The sequence below is a fragment of the Sebastes fasciatus genome, chromosome 3 (genome assembly GCF_043250625.1).
Source record: "Sebastes fasciatus isolate fSebFas1 chromosome 3, fSebFas1.pri, whole genome shotgun sequence".
Lineage (NCBI taxonomy): Eukaryota > Metazoa > Chordata > Actinopteri > Perciformes > Sebastidae > Sebastes > Sebastes fasciatus.
This window is the reverse complement of record NC_133797.1, coordinates 27,226,071-27,247,323: the sequence shown is the minus strand read 5'-3', so window position 1 is coordinate 27,247,323 and position 21,253 is coordinate 27,226,071. Positions and strand designations below refer to the sequence as shown.

Below are 21,253 nucleotides of genomic sequence, written 5' to 3'. Positions count from 1 at the left end.
TAATTATACATTTTTCAGCTGTTTTTGGACTGAGACTCACAATGACTCAGATGACACTTTTTGCCACCAGGGGGAGAAATTTTTCCACATCTCCTTTATTGTTTTTTTCTCAGCACTGATCACTCCAGAACAACCTTCAGTTTTTAGTATAAGAAAATTAGAAATGTGTGATTGAATTAATATACAGGACCACCACTGTCCCCCACAGCAGACTGATCAGTCTCTTTGAGATTTTACTGGACATTCAGATGTACAGATTTTTAAAATATACTGTACGTCTAGACATACAGTAGAGGGTCTACAAGACGAAAACAACTGCCCTCCGAAAGAAATTCACAGACACAAACCACATACAGTGATTAGTTAAAGTGTAAGCCTGAGAAAATATATGGTGTTTTTTTCTATTTATTTTGAACATGGACAAACATGATGAAGTCACTGCTGAGCACCACTTAAATTAAATATGTGATGTGTCACAATTTGGTCTCTTTAGGTCAAAATGTCAATACTAAAATAAATAACGACACCATTACGAAATCATATGAATTAATGACAATGAATAACAGACAATATTATGAAATGTTATTTTATCCTGCTTATTTTCAAAATTCATTATTGCCGATCATATTTTATTCCAGAATTGTTTTTTCAAGTATTTCAGTCTTGAAAAAGAATTTCACAATGCTTGTTGCACAATTTATTTATTTATTTATTTATCAATTTAATTTCATTATGCCACTTTTCAACTTTTACCGGAAGTCCCGCCTCCTGTGACAACAAAAGACGCTCATTGGTCTCCCAGACACGTCAGTCAAACAACAGCCATGTCTACATTATGGGTCAGATAGGAGACCATCGGCTTTAATCTGGTTGACTTCAGTAGATTTATTTCACCGTTATACCTTCAGAATTTTTTTTTCAAGTATTTCAGTCTTGAAAAAGACGACTTTGTTATGAAAAGTTATTTATTAAATTACATATTAAATCAGTATAATAAAATAATGAGTAAATATATATATATATACTGTATATATCTTATCTTATCTTATCTATATCTATTATATATATACTTGATCTATATTTATCATATATATAGATATATAGAGATATATAATTAAATACATAACTTCACCATTATGAAATTATATGAATTAATACAGACAATATTATGAAATGTTATTTTATCCTGCTTATTTTCATTATACATTATTGAAGATCATTTTTTATTTCAGACGTTTTTATTTCAAGATGTCCCCTTTTCAGTCTTGAAAAAGAAGACTTTGTGATGAAAAGTGGCATAATGAAATGAAATTGATAAATAAATAAATAAATAAATTGTGCAACAAGCATTGTGAAATAAGAGACTTTGTAAAAAAAAAAAAAATGTTGACCTAAAATAAACTTGTGAAAAGAAGCAGGAGATGAAAAAATAATAACACTAATAAGCTGACTTTTAGAGTTTTTTTTATTATTATTCCAAATGTTTTGGTTATTATGTGCTGCCTGTATTTATCCATATGATTATTTATTCCATAATAATTGATTTATTTAATATTTAAATATGTTGAGTTCCCCATAGCCCAATAGCTCTAATAAGGTTTAATTATAAAGTTTTCTATTATAAGCCAAATTAATTAGTCAGAATGAATAAATGATACTCTAAAGTGATTAAATATGATGATATACTGTATGTCATGGTCATATGAGGGCAGTGACGCCCTCCTCTACCGGAAGTCCCGCCTCCTGTGACAACAAAAGACGCTCATTGGTCTCCCAGACACGTCAGTCAAAAACAACAGCCATGTCTACATTATGGGTCAGATAGGAGACCATCGGCTTTAATCTGGTTGACTTCAGTAGATGTATTTCACCGTTATACCTTCTTTTGGAGCTGTGTATCCGGAGATGAACGCGTATTTTTAGCCGCAGATTGAAGCTTCTCTGCGGCTCCAGCTGCGTCTCTTTGTCTCCAGGAAACACGAGAGGATGTTTATTATAAGACGCTAAAAAACAATTGACGAGCGCGTTTTTGTCGAGCCTTAAAAAATATATATATAAAAAGAAAAAAAGGTGTTTCCACAACAAAAACAAGAGGACTGTAGATGTGATTTCTTTTCCCATTGAGGGCGTTTAACACAAAACAAATCCACATAATGATGTCCGGAAAGCATTTCAAGGCTCATGAAGTGAGCTGCTGCATCAAGTATTTCATCTTCGGATTCAACATCATATTCTGGGTAAGTCCCTCTACTGTTTTCACTGTGTTCAGGCCTGGTTTATCCTCAGCTTATAATACACACTGACATGACATGTTTTTGTCCTCCATCATCATCATCATCATCATCAACAACAACAGCAGCAGCAGCTTTGGCTTTCTTTCTTTTCTTTCTTCTCGTTGAGATGATTTCAGCCCCTGCAATAGACTCACTGCTCCTGAGACTGCACTTGCTCTCACATATATAGTGTCACCTATACCAGCTTTTGTTTTTGTGCAGACAAGACAGTATCAGTGTGATGATGAAGGGGTTTTCCTGTCTGACACCATCACTTATTTACATCTGAGGACATTTTATAGTCAGAGCAAACTGTCTCTTCATCCCTGATCATCCTGTACTATATATATACAGTATATATAGATATCTATATATCTATATATACTGAGTGAAATCACAGGGGAGACAGATACCTCCAGTAACCCCGTTAAGGACTTCTGGATGTCCCACTTTGGGCCTCCAGTTACAAACCTGCTTTTTCTGAAAGTGAAAGTATAGGGTTGGTTATTCTTTCTAAAGGAGTTATTAGGGATAACAAATAGCTTTAGTAATGTCATTCATTAATACAATGTGTTATCTGAAAGGTGGAGTTATATGTATTAAAGCTGTTTAGTCAATTTACAGAAAACTAACATTAGTTACCTGCAGTAATATTTTTGGCATGATTGGGAAAAAATTCACCTTTCAGCATATTTAAATTAAAGTGTTCTGACTTTAGACTTCTGCACCTCCTCACGGCTCTGTTTTAAGGCTTTAAAGGTCCCATATCGTGCTCATTTTCAGGTTCATACTTATATTTTGTGTTTCTATTAGAACATGTTTACATGCTGTAATGTTAAAAAAAAACTTTATTTTACTCATACTGTCGGCCTGAATATACCTGTGTATACCCTCTGTCTTAAACGCTCCGTTTTAGCGCATTTCGACGGATCTGCATCAGTGTGATGATGAAGGGGTTTCCTGTTTGACAACATCACTTATTTACATCTGAGGACATTTTATAGTCAGTGATGTTTGAGCAGAGCAAACTGTCTCTTCATCCCTGATCATCCTGTACTATATATATATATATATATATATATATATATATATATATATATATATATATATATATATATATATATATATATACTGAGTGAAATCACAGGGGAGACAAATACTTCCAGTAACCCCATTAAGGACTTCTGGGATGTCCCACTTTGGGCCTCCAGTTACAAACCTGAAACTGAAAGTGTAGGGTTGGTTATTCTTTCTAAAAGGAGTTATTAGGGATAACAAATGGCTTTATGTATAACCTTTATTTAACTAGGAAGTCACATTGAGATTTAAACCTCTTTTACAAGTGAGACATAGCCAAGACAGGGTCAAATAGCAGCATCCAACAAATAAAGACAACATTGAATCACGACAGATAAGTGACTAACTGTTTAGTCAATTTACCGAAAACTAACATTAGCAGTAATATTTTTGGCATTATTCGGCTAAAAAATTCCATAATAATTGTTCAGCATATTTTAAGTAAAGTGTTCTAAGTGACTTCTGCACCTCCTCATGGCTCTGTTTTCAGGCTTTAAAAAAATCTAGCCCGTGACAGGAGACTTTGACCAATCACAGGTCACTTCAGAGAGAGAGAGAGCGTTCCTTTTGGCTGTTCATTCAACAGAGGCAGCTGTCAATCACTCGCAAACTCCGATCAAACGGTACAAACTAGGCAGCGCTGATCAAATATGAATCAATATTATGTTACGTTAATACCCATTTCTTACATCAAATGTTTTCAGAAACATCTTGTAGTGTACTGTTTAGCTGTAAAATGAGAAAGTTTGCTCCGACTGGTGGGCGGTTCTTGGTATTTCCTCAACTGATCCAAGGCCTATTGAAGGAGGCTGGGTCATCAACGCGTCATCAACGCGTCATCAACGTGTCATATCTTTGGGGCACAACCCATGCGCAATAAAATCTGGTCTGCACTCGACGAAATTGAGCCGATCGCAAACGCACAACCGCAGCTCCAGCTACACTGCGCATGTGTTATACCCCAAGACGCGTGTCCGCCCGTGTCCCAGCCTCCTTCAATAGGCCTTGAACTGATCTCAACATGGCTGCCGGGTCACAAACTTTCTCATTTTACAGCTAAACAGAACACTACAAGATGTTTCTGAAAACATTTGAGGTGAGAAATAAGCATTACAGTAACAGTTCTGTTATCATATACGCTCCAATTCTACCCACTGGAGCTTTAATAGTTTAAAAATGCCAATCGTTTGATTAGAATTCACTGCTTTTCTTTCTTTTTTTAATTCCTTTTATATTTTTTTATTATATCAAGTCATACTCTTGCTACATGCGACAGGAAATGTGGAGTCAAAATGTACTCTGATGCTAAAAGATGATCTAATCATGCATCATGGTTTCTGTTCTAACCTCAGACTCACATGGTTACAAGACAAAGACAAAGCTTCAAGGTTTTAGTCACTAAAGAGACAAAATCAATAACAACACAATAAAGTTAAGAGCAAGTTGACAGTCTACATGGTTGGAGCAGTGGTTCAGTGAAACATACTGCATCCTCCGGTGTGGAGGGTATACGTGGGTTTACGCCATATAGGCCTATAGGAGAGTAGCCTCTACCCACTTCCTCCTCGGTAACCTACCCATCCCTTCCACCACCACTGCTATCCTCTACAAGTTTCCCTGTTCTTGAGGTGCTTGTGTGTCCTTTTTTTAGTTATTCAAATATAAAACATGCAGACAATTAATTAAATAAGGCTGCTTTTCCAGGTCTTCCTTACATTTATAGGAAATAGAATAAATTCTGATGACCATTTTCTGATGTTTTATAGACTAAAAACATTAATCTCAAACTGATTAGTTGGCAGCTAAACATGATCTTTTGTCTTATTAATAAATCTATCGACTATTTTCTCGATGAATTATGTCTAAATGTCATAAAGTAGTCCAAAGTGACGTCTTCAAATTTCTTGTTGTGTCTGACCACACTGACCACCACTGACTACACCAGCAGTGTGTAACTCAGTGGTTCATTTTACAATGACAAAGAAAAAGAAGAAGAAGAATCAGTGAATTCTCACATTTGAGAAGCTGGAACAAGAAAATATTTTGCTTTTTTGCGTCATAATTGACTGCAATGATTATGATGAAATAGATGAAATAACCCGATGGTTTTGTCAGTTTTGGGCTAATAATACACCACATTTTGATGCAAAAATCCTATTAAAATCAAATATTGTCAAACAGCTGTCTTGCATATGGATTTGAAATATTGTTAAAACATCTTCTGTGCAAAAAGGCCTGGCTGGTAATACTTTCATTTAGATGGTCCGTCTGCCAATAGTTTATATATATTATACATTTCAACAGCTTTATTAGTTGAGATTCAACAATTCAACAGTTTCACTTTGTCTGTAGCTGTTTAACAGATTATATGTGACAACTGTACGGCAAAGTTTGAGTGAGTAGTAACTCAATTATTAGAGATTATGTAGGTGTGTTCATGAATTGACTATCCAAATAAAGGCCCACTGACACGTATGCCCGACATTAAAAGGAGAACTATTACAGTTTATGAAAATGTTTTGTGACAGTTGACAGAGTTATATTGTCTCACAACATCTATCGTCACATCGCCTCTCCCCATACTGTCAGTGGAGCCTTCGTGGGCCTCAGGGTGATGAAGAGGAAGGCCACCTGTCCGGCCCTGCAGAGGCTCTGACCTCTCTGATCCCGTCACCATTCATAAATCATCACAGGAAGTCGGCTCTGTCAAAAGCATCTGTCCCTCCTTCTTCCTCTTTCACAAACAATCACTCGACAGCAGATAAAGTTGGCTGTGTTGTTATGGAGCGTTGTCACGTGAATACGTTCCGACATCCTTCCGTTTTGGTTCAATAAAAGCCACCAAATCAGTGTTATGATGATACATTTTACAACTAACCCAAGAGATATACAAAAATACAGTCAAATGTTAGGTTTTTACAGCAGAGACTTATTTCTATTAACTCTTATTTGGTCTCCAAGCAGCTGCAACTAAGTGTTATGTCTTATTAATTCACAAATTATTCAGTATATAAAATGTAAAAAGTAACGATAAATGCCTATCACAAGTTGCCACAGCCCAGACTGATGTCTTAAAGTTGCTGCCTTTTCATATGTGTCCATGAAAATAAGATGAAAATTAAAAATATTCATATAATATGAAACAAAAGCAAATTTTAGCACTAGTTGAAATGTAAACAGCAAATGAGTGTTTTAATAGATCACTAAAATGACTAATAAATGAAGATTTTAATCAATTCATTATCATTTTTAATGGCTATTATAATTACAATTAATTCTAGTAACGTCGATGCTTTGATTCTTTTCAAATCCTGAAATGTGGTTTTGAACTTTTACACCGTAAGCTTGAGTCATAATGCGTTCAGGCTGTTAGAAGATGCTTTCTAGTGTGGGAGTCTCCTGCTGATACTGCAGAGCAGACTGACACCAGAAATATTTAGTTAATGGATCGCTGCCAGGAAAATCTCTCTGTGGTTTCTCGTGTGCTGCTGTGTGATGATGACTACATGTTGCAGTCCCAGCAATAATAATCCTGCTCTCTTTGTCTCTTTCTTCTTCTTTGTGTGTCTTTTAGTTCCTTGGAGTGGCGTTCCTCGGCATCGGGCTGTGGGCATGGAACGAAAAGGTGATTTTACTGCTCGTCTATCTGTGAAACAATAACCAATTTATTGTGTGAATCTTTGATACACCCTGCAATTAATCCATAAACTAAGTGGATCATTTACATTCGTCTCCCGTCGTTTCACCCGTCTGACTTCTCGATATAACAGCAGAGGCTTTACTGAATCAGAAAGGAATGTCATGCTTTCCGGTGGGACGTCCCTCTGAACAATGGACAGCAGAAAGGATCTGATGCATTTCACAGATTCATTCATTGTGTAGCCGCAGACAGACACTCTAGTCAGTTTTCATCTTGACTTTCACTGAAGAAAAGATCGAGATAACAATTAATTGTTTGGTCAATACAAAGGCCCTTACAATTTCCTAAAGCCCAAGGTGACTTCAAATGTCTTGTTTTGTCAGACCAACAGTCTAAAATAGATTCAATTTACAATGATGTAAAACAGAGAAAAGTGCAAATCATCACATAAATGCAAAGCTGAGAATAGAAAAGCAGAGAATATTTGGCATTTTTAAATAAATTACTTAAATAATTAAAGTAATAATTCACTATTTTGGGAAACAGGCTCATGTTCTGTTGTTCAAAGAGTGAGATAAGAAGATTTGCTTATATGCTTTTCAATTGATGGTGTTATGAAGAGCTCAAATGCAGATTGTATGTCTTGGATATGGCTGACAGCGTATCTGGTGGGGCCTGGAACCATTTAGATGACATTAGCAGCACTAAGTCTATCCTGTTGTTCGAGTGGGGAGACGGACCATAATAACTTTCCATTTTTGGAAGGTAGTGTGTTTGCTGGTGGTTGAGAGACAACAGGAGGGTCAACACTGAGGGTCTCATTCTCATCAGAGGAGGATGCCTCATAATCAGGGTCCTCCTCAACATCATCCTCTGTCTCAGACACATCCTCCTCTATGTCACTTTCATGGTCAAAGAGATGTGACAACACCTCAATGACAGAAAACCTTTCCTTAGAAGTCATTTTCAGTTGAGAGAGAGCAGAAAGAGAGAGCACACAGAGCACCGAGACAAATGGTTTAGAAGCTTGTATATGTTTGCTCCGCCCCTATGTTGTGTGAAGTATCAATATCTTCACGGGAACCATATTTTGCCGCCCCCGCAGCGTGGGAAATATCAAAGTTCTCGCGAGAATGATGTTTCCCCTCCCCCATGTCGTGTGAACTATCAGTGGTTCTCGCACTAATAATAATAATAATAATAAATTAAACTTATATAGCGCTTTTATAGAACTCAAAGACGCTTTACAATATCGGGGAGACGGTGTGAAACAAACAGACGACACACACAGGTGCACTCTCATTCATACACATGGGTACGGGGAGGGAGGGCTAGGAGTAGGCAGAGGAGAACAGGTGGGCTTTGTGGCGGGACTGGAATAGGGGGAGGGAATCAGACTGTCACTACTACAGGTATGGTTATGTTAGGTTAGGGCCCTAAAGCTTTTTGAAGATTATAAAATTGCATGTTATAGTGACCTCAATATCATCCAAAACAACCAAAACAAATGTGTGTAAAATGTTATTTCTTATGTTTTATACAGCTAAAACAGCCTGGGGACCCCAAAGAACACCGATGCGTGCAGCATGTGTACAGGACATTGAAAACATATCATCATGTTAATTTTACCCAGTTGTCCCCATTAAATTAGGAAAAGTCATTAAATATGAAGCAAAAAAATTATGTCAATCATTTATTTTTCAGCCGTTAAACATTGAATGGGGTCAAATTGACCCCAAAGATAATAGGAGGGATAATGCACAATTTTTCTAATATTTTTTTCTAATATGTACATATCATCTGTCAGTGTCAATATAAGTCCTATACACGCTGTACATACAGTGAGTCATCGTCACATGTACATACTGTACATAATCATCCAGTCCATGTGTATCCATCCAGTATTTATTTCTTTACACTATTTGTAATGTTTACAACTCACAGAACAGTTGACTTGTATATAGATGTTTTTATTTTTATATTATTGTTGGTCATTGGTACTTTTTAATAAATATATATATATATATTTATTGTTCATCCTTGTTGTCCTTGTCCCTAGCTGTTATTCTTATTTCTGTGTAAGTACATTGATAGAGATGCTAAAAACCTGGGTCAAATTCCCTGTATGTGCACACGTACTTAAAGCTCACTAATTAACACGTCATACCTCATTTGTTTAAACCGTACACAAAGTGAAGTGTAAAAACAACACTTTGCTGTTTTACGGGTAAGTAAGTAGGTTAAGTCACTACTTCAGCCACGTAATAATCCAGCTCATAACCTCCCATACAACCACAACTTGTTGTTTAAACTCTAACAAACATGATATAACATGTTGATCAGTGAGCTTTAGAGGTGCTGGCAGGCAGATGTTGTTACCTTTGGACAGAGGCAGGCTAGCTGTTGTAGAAGCAGGATATCTCAGGCCTTGGGCCTAAAGTGTATGAGAACCCGGATCAACTTTCTTCATAACTCAATGTCCAAGGCATCAAAAAGTCAATATAGGATACTCAAATAACTCTCTGGAGACAGTCCAAGTCTGATGCAAAAAGCAGAGTTTGTATTGTGTTCAATAAGGCCAGAAAGAGATGCAACCAAAACCCGAGCCGTTCCGGACACAACTGACTTCGGGGTTAATATCCTAGCCTTATATACTAGACCAGGGGTCTGCAACCTGCGGCTCCAGAGCCACATGTGGCTCTTTAGCCCCTCTCCAGTGGCCCCCCGTGGATTTTTAAAAAAATTAGTGGAAATGAATAATTGTTTTTTTGTTTAAATTTAAATTTAAATTTATCATTGTTGTAGGTCTATGGTACGACGGTACGAAAGTCATAATATTACGAGAAAAAAAGTTGTAATATTATGAGAATAAAGTCATAATATTAGTATATATATATATGTATAGTAGTGGTGATTTTACGTGTTATTTTCTTTTTTTCTCGTAAAGTTATGACTTTATTCTCGTTATATTACGACTTTCTTCTTGTAAAATTATGACTTTATTCTCATAAAGTTATGACTTTATTCTGGTAATATTATGGCTTTTTTTCTTGTAAAGTTGTGACTTTATTCTCGTTATATTACGACTTTATTCTCGTTATATTACGACTTTTTTTCTCGTAAAGTTGTGACTCTATTCTCAAAATCTCCGATTTCTTTTTCCCTCAATGTGGCCCCATACCTCGCTGCAAATGTTTTGCGGCTCCAGACAGATTTCTTTTTTTGTTTTTGCCTAAAATGGCTCTTTTGATAGTAAAGGTTGCTGACCCCTGTACTAGACCGAGGGGCTTTCCCCTCCGTCTTGATAACATTTCACAGTTGTCTCAATTATATTGGTGTCCGGTAATTTAGCGTTTATGGTCCGTAGTCACAAATATATCGTTTACATCATCTGCTCTGAATATGTTTGGTGCTTCCCAGCGTCTATTTTAAAAAAGATAATTGCCACCTGTTGTTGGTACAGTTGATTTATACAAGTTGCAATTCTAGTCAAACAAGGAGCTAAGGGAATTAAGGGCCTTTCCAGACATATCACATTTATGAATTATCTCTTTAGGAGGCCTCATGAGGATTCATGAACAGCTGAAGGATAAAGCCAGGGTCATGCAGGGACGCTACTAGGGGCTACAAACATCACAACAATAACTAGGATTATATGCTTTTCAAGAATTCAACATGGTTATATGATCAATATTCTCTATCATTGGTTAGAACACTTCTGTATGACTCTAAGAGAATTACTTCTACACTGTTTCCCCCTGATTTCAGCCTTTATGCTAAGCTAAGATAACCGGCTGCTCGCTCCAGCTTCATATTTACCGTACAGATGTGAGAGCGGTATCAATCTTTTTCAAAAAAATTACTTTTTTTTTTTTTAAAGTACATATTGGAGGAGATCTAAACCCGGCACCACAAACAATTTTGAGAATGTGCATGTTTTCCTCTCCTTGAAGTGGTATCAATCTTCTCGTGATTCTCGGGAAGAAAGTGGAAAATGTCAGACTATTCATTAAGGTGATTATCACACTAGTTAGCAGTGCATTTTCTGTCAGTCGACTAATTGTTTCAGCTCATCACATTATTGAAGTTGGGACTTTTGGGAGATTCTACACTACGAGCTCATGGAGACGGTGGACTTCAGTCAGATTTCAAATGATTTCTAACCCCTCTCCGCTCTGTGTTTTTCCAGGGTGTCCTGTCCAACATCTCGTCCATCACAGACCTGGGAGGCTTTGACCCGGTCTGGCTGTTCTTGGTGGTGGGTGGTGTGATGTTCATCCTCGGATTCGCCGGTTGCATCGGAGCGCTGCGAGAAAACTCTTTCTTGCTTAAATTTGTACGTTCCCTCATCAAACACATTGTGAAGAAATGAGATTTTTACAATCTCCTTGGTCTCATAATAATATTTATTAAATGTATTTTCAGTTCTCCGTGTTCTTGGGTATCATCTTCTTCCTGGAACTGACTGCAGGAGTCCTGGCCTTTGTCTTCAAAGATTGGATCAAAGACCAACTCAATTTTTTCATTAACAACAACATTCGGGCCTACAGAGACGACATCGATCTGCAGAACCTGATAGACTTCACCCAGGAATATGTGAGCACTCTGTTTCTTTATCCACAGCACGGATTCCTCTCAGGTGTTGTTTTTTTTTACCACTTCTGTGGGACGTTGTTGACATATATGTGAGTTTTTTTTTTGTGTCTGTTTAACCTTGTAGTGGGAGTGTTGTGGCGCATTCGGAGCTGATGACTGGAATTTGAACATCTACTTCAACTGCACTGATACGAACCCGAGTCGTGAGAAATGCGGCGTGCCCTTTTCCTGCTGCACCAAAGATCCAGCGGTATGTCACCACAAAAACTCACCACACTTCAGTCTTTCTGATCCACAGCCAATTCATTCCCATTTATGGTAAAACACAACAAGCCTATGGGTGTAATGTGGTGTTTTTGTGTTGAAAAAGTTAAAGTACAAATTGATTAGGTCACTTTCTAACATGTTGAAACCTTTAGTTTGAGGGAAAATTGCGAGGGTCCTCCCTGTGACTCACAGCTCGGTTATCTGCGTCCTCCAGAAGGCTGGCTGACGCTGTCAATTGTCCTGGCTGGCTTCCAACAGGACGTCGAGGCCTCAGTGTTTAGTCCTCTCAGGCTCTGCCAGCACAGCAAAGTCTGAAAGCGACTGGGAGGAGTTATCTTGACCAAGGTTGTTTTTTTTGACAGAAAAATGCTCAAACTGCTGCTCTCTGCTCAGAGCAGTGACGGTGCTTCTGCAAAACAGGCGTTGCCGAGAGTCTTTTTTATTTGCTGACCCAAAAACATGCTGATCCACACAGGTCATCGTCTTTGAGAGCAACACTTCATGTTTAACACATGATTCAAAATGAAAGCACTATGCAGAGGTCTTTTTAAGTCTTTTGAAGCAAGCCCAAGTCCCAATTCTTTAGGGCTGCAACTAACGATTATTTTCATTGTCAATTAATCTGCCGATTTATTTTCTCGATTAATCAATTAGTTGTTTGGTTTATAAAATATCAGAAAATGGTGAAAAATCTGTGTTGAGTGTTTCCTAAATCCCAAGACAACGTCCTTAAATGCCTTGTTTTGTCCACAACTCAAAGATATTCAGTTTACTGTCATAGAGGAGTAAAGAAACCAGAATATATTCACATTTTAAGAAGCTCAAATCAGAGAATTTTGACTTTTTTTTTTCTTTAAAAATTACTCAAACCAATTAATCGATTATCAAAATAGTTGGCGATTAATTGAATAGTTGACGACTAATCGATTAATCGTTGCAGCTCTACAATTTTTCAGAAATTAGCTGCAAGTCAATTACAAGTCTTTAAGGTCTCCAATTGCTGACCATTAAAATAACACACATTTAAAGAGTAAGGCTGAGATTTTTCTTTATTTCTTTATTTATTACTATCATCAAATACCATAAAGACACCAAAACCAACAGTGTTGATGTCCAGTTTCTCCACCTGTTTGTTGCATTCAGACCTGAGTTTATTGTTTCTTATTGAAGACAGAAACGTTTTTTTAAAAAGGGTCACAAATATAGTTTCATTTCAAATATATATATATATATTAATTTCCTTAAACAGCTGGGTACTGTAATTCTTAGCAAACGTAAGTCTGAACTCTAAATAGTGCATTAGCGCAACAGTGGAAACAATGGAGCACTGAAGAATAAGATACATCAGATTTTGGCTACACACACATTAATCTTTAGTAGGTTAAATTGTTATTTTTTTTAGTCTTTACATGGGATTTGTTGACGAAAAGAAGAAATTTGCATATCACAGGTCACGGTTGTGTTAGTTATATTTTTGGCTTGGTAATGAAATATTCAACCCGTGTGGCTATGCAGGCTCGCCTGTTTGCTGTCTGTTTTTTTAAATGTTTCAGGATTTTACGAGGTCAAAACATGAGTCAAGTCTAAAGTCCCAATTTTTATGACCTAAATCTGACTCAGATCCAAGTCTTGAGTCTCAAGTAGAGCTATGGGAGCTGGGAGCACTCCAGTATTAACGCTGGTCAGCAGTGTTCCTGGGGATATAATGGGGGACAGTGTGTTAACCTCAGCATTGACAAAAATGAAAATTATGTCTAGGCTGAAAACAAGCAGCATTAACGTTTTCACTTCCTCCCAGTTTAAGTCTCTAAATGTGTTGACTTTAACTTTTTGAAACACGTTTAACCATCTTCTCTTCACAGGAGGATGTCATCAACACTCAGTGTGGCTACGACATCCGAGCAAAACCGGTGAGTGGCTGAACATAAACCTACATTTATAACAGAGATTGAGACTCTCATCTAGAAGTAAGCCGTTGCTATAAAACAGTCCGAAGAGTAGAAAGTGATCTGGCTTATTTGGCCTCAGGCAGGTTTATTATGCTGCATGAGGTCATCAGGTACTCCACCCTGGGCACACAATATTCCTCTCTCAGTAGGTTTCCCAAATCTTCAAAATACAGCAGCTGGCTCCCCATCAGCACTTTGGGCCGAGTGGTATTACTCATGCTGCAGCAATGCTCTCTGGGAATTGAACCCCCTCCCCCATCATTAGCTTTGGCCTCGCTCCATAGAAGCATAATGTAAGGAAAAGGCTGTGTTTGTTTTCGGCACTTTAAATGTGAGGAAAAAGGCAGAGTGGACGAGTTTTTTTTGCAAGAGTCAAGAGTAGAAAAACAACAGTGTGAGGCTGAGTGTGTGTTAACAAGCGGGTAACATTAGTTCAGAGGGATTTTATTGTGAAAGAGACCACAATCATTATAAATAACGATGTTGTCAAGCGCTGCAAAGAAAAGTAAATCCCAACATCATTGCCTACCTTAACTATAAGATTTAAAACTGTAAAAGGATAACCAAAGTAAAAGCTAAATCTGTACTTGCTTGTTAATGTACTGGTTTATATGTTGTATCAGGACTCTGAGCAGCGGACCTTCATCTATATCAAAGGATGCGTCCCTCAGTTTGAGAAGTGGCTTCAAGACAACCTGACGGTGGTGGCAGGCATCTTTATTGGGATTGCATTACTACAGGTGAGGAACAATGTGAGCGGTTTAGTTTATTATCTCATCTCTGTCGAACTTTGATTAACCTAATGTATTTTTTTGTTTTAGATTTTTGGCATCTGTCTAGCGCAGAATCTCGTGAGTGACATTGAAGCTGTGAGAGAGAGTTGGTAGGTGGCAACAGTTTGTTTATCCAAGCACACTTTCACTCAGGCTGGGAACAATGATGTATTAATAATTAATGCTGTGAAATTGATAAATGAAATAACTTTTACTTTAGCTGCATGAGTGCAGGACGGATATATCTCCACCTCTTCGATTTCATTTAAGTTTAGTTTTAGTTAGTTTTCAGAGTGTGTTTGCTAGTTTTAGTTTAGTTTTTCAGAGAGGTTTAGATTTAGTTTTTATATATTTAGTTTTAGTTTGTTTGTTTTTGTTAGGGTATTTTGTTCAGGTATTTTTCACTGCTTATTTTTGTTCTAGTTTCAGTTTTACTTTACTATAATAACCCTGATCTCCACAACTATCGGATGGTACAGAAATTTGGTACTTTCCTGTTCCCCTCAGGATGAATCGTAACTTTGGTGAACCTGTGAAATAACATAATAACATCTACTGGATGGATTAGCACAACATTTGGTGTAGACATTCATGGTTTCCTAGTGGATGAATCCTACTGACTTTGGTGATCCTCTGACTTTTCCTATAGCGCCACCATGAGGGTTGCATCTGTGGTTTTGAGTGCAATGTCCAATATGTCACCAAATTCCTTCAAACTAATGACATTCCCACCATCCTCATCTGTACTTAGTGTTCACTCCTAATTAGCAAGTTAGCATGCTTAACTAAAAAGTATGAACAAAGTAAACATTATACATTTTCATTGAGAGTATGTTACTGTAGCATGCAGACAATAGAATTTAGAATTAAGCCCAAAGTGCCTTAACACTTTAAAAACATCGGCGGGAAATCGCTGATCGTTGTCATGATCCTGTTTAAATCGATCTAAATCATAATAGCCAGAGCATTCGTTATTTTGCAGTAGAAAGCTAAGGCTTCTATCTATTGTGTCATTGCGTTATACGCTCACGATGATGTCATTACGTTATGTTACATGCGGAACGTAACGAAACTACCAAAGGGCCTTTGCACTCAATCTGCTCATAACATTGAGCATATCTCAAAAAATTAAGAATGTGTACAGTTCAAATAACTTATGAAGTGTTAAGAAATTCATAACAACTAATTGTGAGACAGATGTGTTTCTTGCGGCCTTCATCAGAGTCCATGCACCTCGTGCCAGTATACTGTTCTCTACCTAAGCTCAGCCTCACAGAGCCACTTGCGAGTGTTGTTATGTAAATGTGCATTTTATATCTTAATTGTATTGCATCTGTTCTTAAATCTTCGTCTTGTTTTTGTGCAGTTTGTTTACCTAATGAGACCTCCGCAGAATCTCCAAAGGCAAGAAGGATGTACCAGGTAAGCACTATTAGATTTCATCATTAACGTTGAGGCATATACATATTTATATTTATATTGATTGATTCCATTGATTTCCCCGTGTGGATTGTCTTTGCACTGTTTTTTTTTTTTCTTTCTACAGGACTCTGCAGTTTGGACACCGGCAATGAAGGGAAAAACATGAATCAGCTGATGTGTCCTGAACAAAGAGTCTCATTCACATGTAAATAGTAAATGTAGAGTTATTTTTAGAGTTATTTGTGGCCCTGTTCTCTGAATGAAGCACAACCTCTAAGATGTATTGTAGCTCTCATACAGTACACATTAAAACAAATGCTTTACAGTGTGATGGTGAAGTGGCTCAAATGATGAGTCCCACAGTTCAGACTACTTTAGTTTGTAAGCCTGTAAATGAAGAGCGGAGAGGGTCATAACTGGTAGATGTGATGTTTTACCAGAGGTGGTGCTTCATTCAGAGAAGGGCCTTGGTTTTATATGTCTCACAGCTGCAGTTTTTAACACTGCATGTAAAGGTTGTGTACAAAGATAAAAGTGATTCTGGAAATGCACTGCATGCCTTTTGTCTACTGGTAGGACATTGGCTCTCCTAAATGTATTTCATTAATGTTAAGTATTTTAAAAAAAAATATTTGTAAGATAGTTTAAAGTAGTTTAGAGTGAAGCGGCTGGTTAGCACTTTGTTGAATGTTTAATGGAATCTACTTAAAGCGGCAGAGAATTAACTTTACATGTATTTCCATCTGTGACATTATGCTCGTTTTCTACAGATACAGTTTGTAAGCAGTGTTTCGTGGGGCTGAGATGGATTTAGCAGCATGTAGTATCATGAAGGGATGTGATTGATATTGTAGGCTTTCCAAAGTTGCAGTTTTTTAAGAGTTTTGGCAGTGACATTAAAACAATGTCTTACAGGTTTTTTTTTGCGATTGCTTATACACTTGTTGCGGTATTCGGCTCTTGTATCAAAACTCTACACACGAGCCAGTAAGACACAACACTTGTATGTCGAAATGAAACTCTGCAATCCTTTTTCAAAATGTCATTTTTTGCAACAAAATGATTTTGAATTACTCTTTCAAAGCAGGAACGACACACTGATGTACTTTATGCAAAACACTGCTCTCTTTAGTACTTTGCATTCCTTCATTTTCTCATACAGGCTTCTGTGAAAGATCGTTCCAGTACATCGACTCACATGACTTGACATGAGTCAATGACACAAAAATAGAAAGTCTTCAGAAAAAAATATATACAGCTTTATTTCCTTGCCATTGCAGGTTTCTACAACAAGAAAACATAAAGAAAAGTAGAATTGCAGAACAGTAATCAATGCAATGTTACTGTAAACTCACTGAAAGTAAAACACTTCATTTTAAAGGTCTGCAAATTTCATGGTAATTGAGTGATAATTAGCAAGTAACCTGTTTGAAATTTCTTTGAAATTACTGCAAAATTACCCCAATTTTTACCTCAAAATTTATCAAAAATTACTTTATTATAAACATTATTTAATGACTATATTCTGCTATTTCCCAATAGCTGGTAATTTATTTAATACACTTCCAGGAAAAGAATACAAAGTTAATTGATATGCTTTATTTCCATGTCTGCTGGTAAATAAATAATAATTAGCAAATAACTTATTTGAAATTTCTTTAAAAAACTCCATGAATCATTACATCAGCTACCAGGTTACATTTGTGTAGACAATAAGTCACACAATGGTGAGATTTGTGCCTGATCAGAAGTGTATTCTATTGGTTTTGGTTTTTCCACCTCCGATGAAGAGCAGCGCACAGCCGCTTCTCAAGCCTAAGTGCCCTATTTTAACCATTATATGCTATTTTAGCATATAATTATTAAATAACGTTTATAATAAAGTAATTTCGATACATTTTGAGGTAAATTTTGGGGTAATTTGGCTGTAATTCCGAAGAAATTTTAAATTGGTTACTTGCTAATTATCACCAAATTACCATGAAATTTGCAGACCTGTAAAATGAAGTGTTACCTAAAACAAATATAATAAAATCAATGATAAACAAAAACAATAGCATGTATAAGGGATGGTGGATAGTTTATGGATCCCATCTTCTGTTGTCAAGCAAGGAGTGTTTTCCAAATGATTGCAAGAAATTTCATTCTTGAATGTGTGTGTCTAATGTAACAAACATTTATGCAAGAAATGTGTTGCAGAATTGCAAACAAAGTGCAAAGCAGAAAATTTATTTTTGGTGCCGTTGGTTCCTGAAGTTAAGGTTTTGATCCTTTTGTCCAAGCATTCACTTTTAGTGTGTAAACAATCACAAAAAAAAATTTAATATACTGAAAGAAACCAGAAGAAAACTCAGCCTTAAGCACTTTAATGTTCATATAAGGACTGTTATTCTAGCAGCAGCCACTGGAGGGGGCACTTTTCCTTAAAAACTTGCAAACTACATCTGTAACTTCATGGTGCTCCATAATGTCAGATATTTTTTTTTCTCCCAAAAGCAGTTTGACAGGTTTGTCAGCACATTATGAGTGTTGTGCCGTTCCTTGCACATTATTACCTTACTGTCAGTGTCCATTTAGTCATTTTCCTCCATTTTTTAATTGTTTCCAATGTGTTTCTTTGATGGAATTGATGAGATACCTTTTGTTTGTTGTGTTTAGATTTTTTGATCTGTAAGTTTTCACTGGAGAATTAGGATACAAGCCGTTTCCAACGCTCGTCATGTATGGCGTGCTGGTGCTGCTTGGTGAAACTTAACTGAACGTAGAAATGATTTATAGCCTACATACATATATACTTGAAGGAAGAGCACACAGGCTCTCTCACCAGCATTATTTTAAATGCAAACTGAGATATATGTTTTTCTTTCTAGACATCAACCTTTAATAGAAACATGAAAGTAAACGCAGACATTTTATGTAAAGGCGGTGTGAACCTGCAGTATGTCACACAGAGCTTTTCCTTTGCAGTCGAGCCTTCTGCAGCCTTGATGAACTGAACATCTTTACACAAAAGATATAAAATTAATACATTTCTGAATTATGAAATTGTATAAATGTAAAACCGCTGCAACGGGGTCAAATATCCTTTTTCCCACTAAAACCTTCATATGATTGTTGTTGACTGATCACACTTTTTCTTACCACTCAGTGCCATATTTGTGATTTCTACATACTCCTGATTATAACTTTTGTTTCATGTGTACTCCTGATTCTTGTAAATAACTGGATCATGACAAGTTGTAAATATATATCTGAATAAATGTCGGTCTTTGTAAACTTTTGTCTGTGTATATATGTACTATATCTACTAGAGCATGTTTACATGCTTTTTCTCATAGTCTGCCCTGATTGGTCAGCTGGCCCACTCTGTTGTGATTGGTCAACTGAGCCAAACTCTTCGGTATCATGCAAATGTGTTACTTGGTGACATCACCATGTTACGGAAGAAAAGGCGGGACTTCAAGCGAGGCGTTTCTGGCCGTTCAGGAGCAGTGTTTCTCTGGGGGAGGGTAACTTCCTTTGGCGTGGACTTTGAGCTTTGTAACTTTGTAGACCTTTTACATGCACAAAAAACTATATAACACACTAAAAAGGGAAAAAGCACAAAGGCATAATACGTCCTCTAAAAAAATATAGAGATAAATACAGCTTACTCTCAAAGCAAGTGATACACCGTTATTAGACTACCTTATTAACAAGAACATACATCAGTTATTTGTAAAACATATATACTGGAAAAACAAAGTTCGGAAACTTGTGTTTGGTGGATTATTTCTCCATTGTTCCAATGCTAATGGTCATTGTATTTTACATCGTTGGAAAGCCTGTTTATTTACCTTCGCAATGATGTCCAACTTGTAAGGATCATGCGTTTGTGGGATGAGCAGCACAGCTGATTATGTGGGTAGCACCCAAGAAAAATTTGCCAAAATGCTTTGCCAATGGTAAACAGTGGATTCTCATAAGGCTACCAGGAAGCCTGCAATGACTGCCCTTCACCGTCAGGCCGGTTGGCGCTGGTGTGGACAACACAGACAATGGAACCTGAACATGTGGGGGAATGTCATGTTCAGTGATGAGTCCAGGTTCTGTCTGAGAAAGTTGGGTGGCAGGGTCAAAGTATGGAGACGACGTGGAGAATGCTACGCTGATTGTTGCACTGATGGAGTAACAGCTTTTGGTGGTCGGCATCTCCCTCACTGGCAAAACAAGGCTTGTCATCATTGAAGGCCATCTCAATGCAGGGAGATATCGGGATGAGATTCTGCAGCCAGTGGCTCAACCCCACAGAGCCAGGGTCATCACAGACTACCTCCACAATGTGGGAGTAGAGAGAATGGAACGGCCTGCCAAGACTCCAGAACTCAACCAAATTCAACACTTGTGGGATCAGCTTGGGCGTGCTGTACGTGTTAGAGTGACCAACAAACCACGCTGGCTGACCTGCAACGAATCCTGGTTGAGAAATGGAACGCCATCCCACAGCAACGTGTGACCAGGTTGGTGACCAGCATGAGCAGGAGGTGCCAGACTGTTGTGACTGCGTATTGATCTTCCACCTGCTAGTGAGGCACCTGACATATTGTATTAAATGAATAAAGTGTAAAATTGCCAATATGTCTTGTTTGTTCCTTGTTACTGATAGAGAGTTCAATCATCCAATCCACCAAACAACTCAAAACAAGAGTCAACACCAACAGGAGAATACACTGTTTACCATTGGCAGAGCATTTTGGCAAATTTTTCTTGGGCGCTACCCACATAATCAGCTGTGCTGCTCATCCCACAAATGCCTGATCTTTACAAGTTTGACATCATTGTGAAGGTAAATAAACAGGCCTTCCAACGATGTAAAATACAATGACCATTAGCATTGCAACAACAGAGAAATAATCGACCAAACACAAGTTTCCGAACTTTGTTTTTCCAGTTTATATATATATATATATGTTAAAAAAAAATCAATATCATCTAGTATTTGTTTGAAATTAATATTACCAGCCTCAGTGTTGAAGAAAGCAATCAACTTTTTTTTGTAGTGTATTTGATATTTGACTTCAATTAGTATCTCTGCAATTAAAGACAAATTATTTTAAACTGATTCCTCTTCTGTGACTTCAGGTTTTCTCTCTGGCGTGTTACACTTGATGACAAATCAAATTGCTTCAAGAAGAAGCAATCCTATCTACTGTAAAGAGATTGACATGTCTATTCTATATGAACTCAATTGTACGTTTTTTTCACAGCGGACATGTA

The 21,253-nt window shown here is 37.2% G+C and overlaps 1 protein-coding gene across 1 annotated transcript; it reads left to right on the top strand.

Moving 5' to 3' along the window:
• Nucleotides 1-1,819: 1,819 nt before the first annotated feature.
• LOC141764633 (tetraspanin-5) lies at nt 1,820-19,273 on the top strand. Its single transcript, XM_074629969.1, has 10 exons — nt 1,820-2,237; nt 6,925-6,975; nt 11,180-11,326; nt 11,416-11,586; nt 11,711-11,836; nt 13,716-13,763; nt 14,426-14,542; nt 14,624-14,685; nt 15,942-15,997; nt 16,122-19,273. Exons 1-9 carry the CDS (start codon nt 2,154-2,156, stop codon nt 15,952-15,954), a joined length of 819 nt encoding a protein of 272 aa, XP_074486070.1. The 5' UTR covers nt 1,820-2,153; the 3' UTR covers nt 15,955-15,997; nt 16,122-19,273.
• Nucleotides 19,274-21,253: the final 1,980 nt, after the last annotated feature.

Bases quoted from the DNA above. Each gene is read 5' to 3' on its own strand.
- LOC141764633 (XM_074629969.1), top strand. From the start codon at position 2,154: ATGATGTCCGGAAAGCATTTCAAGGCTCATGAAGTGAGCTGCTGCATC. The intron at 11,327-11,415 runs GTACGTTCCCTC...ATGTATTTTCAG, and splicing joins ACTCTTTCTTGCTTAAATTT to TTCTCCGTGTTCTTGGGTAT. The intron at 11,837-13,715 runs GTATGTCACCAC...TTCTCTTCACAG, and splicing joins GCTGCACCAAAGATCCAGCG to GAGGATGTCATCAACACTCA.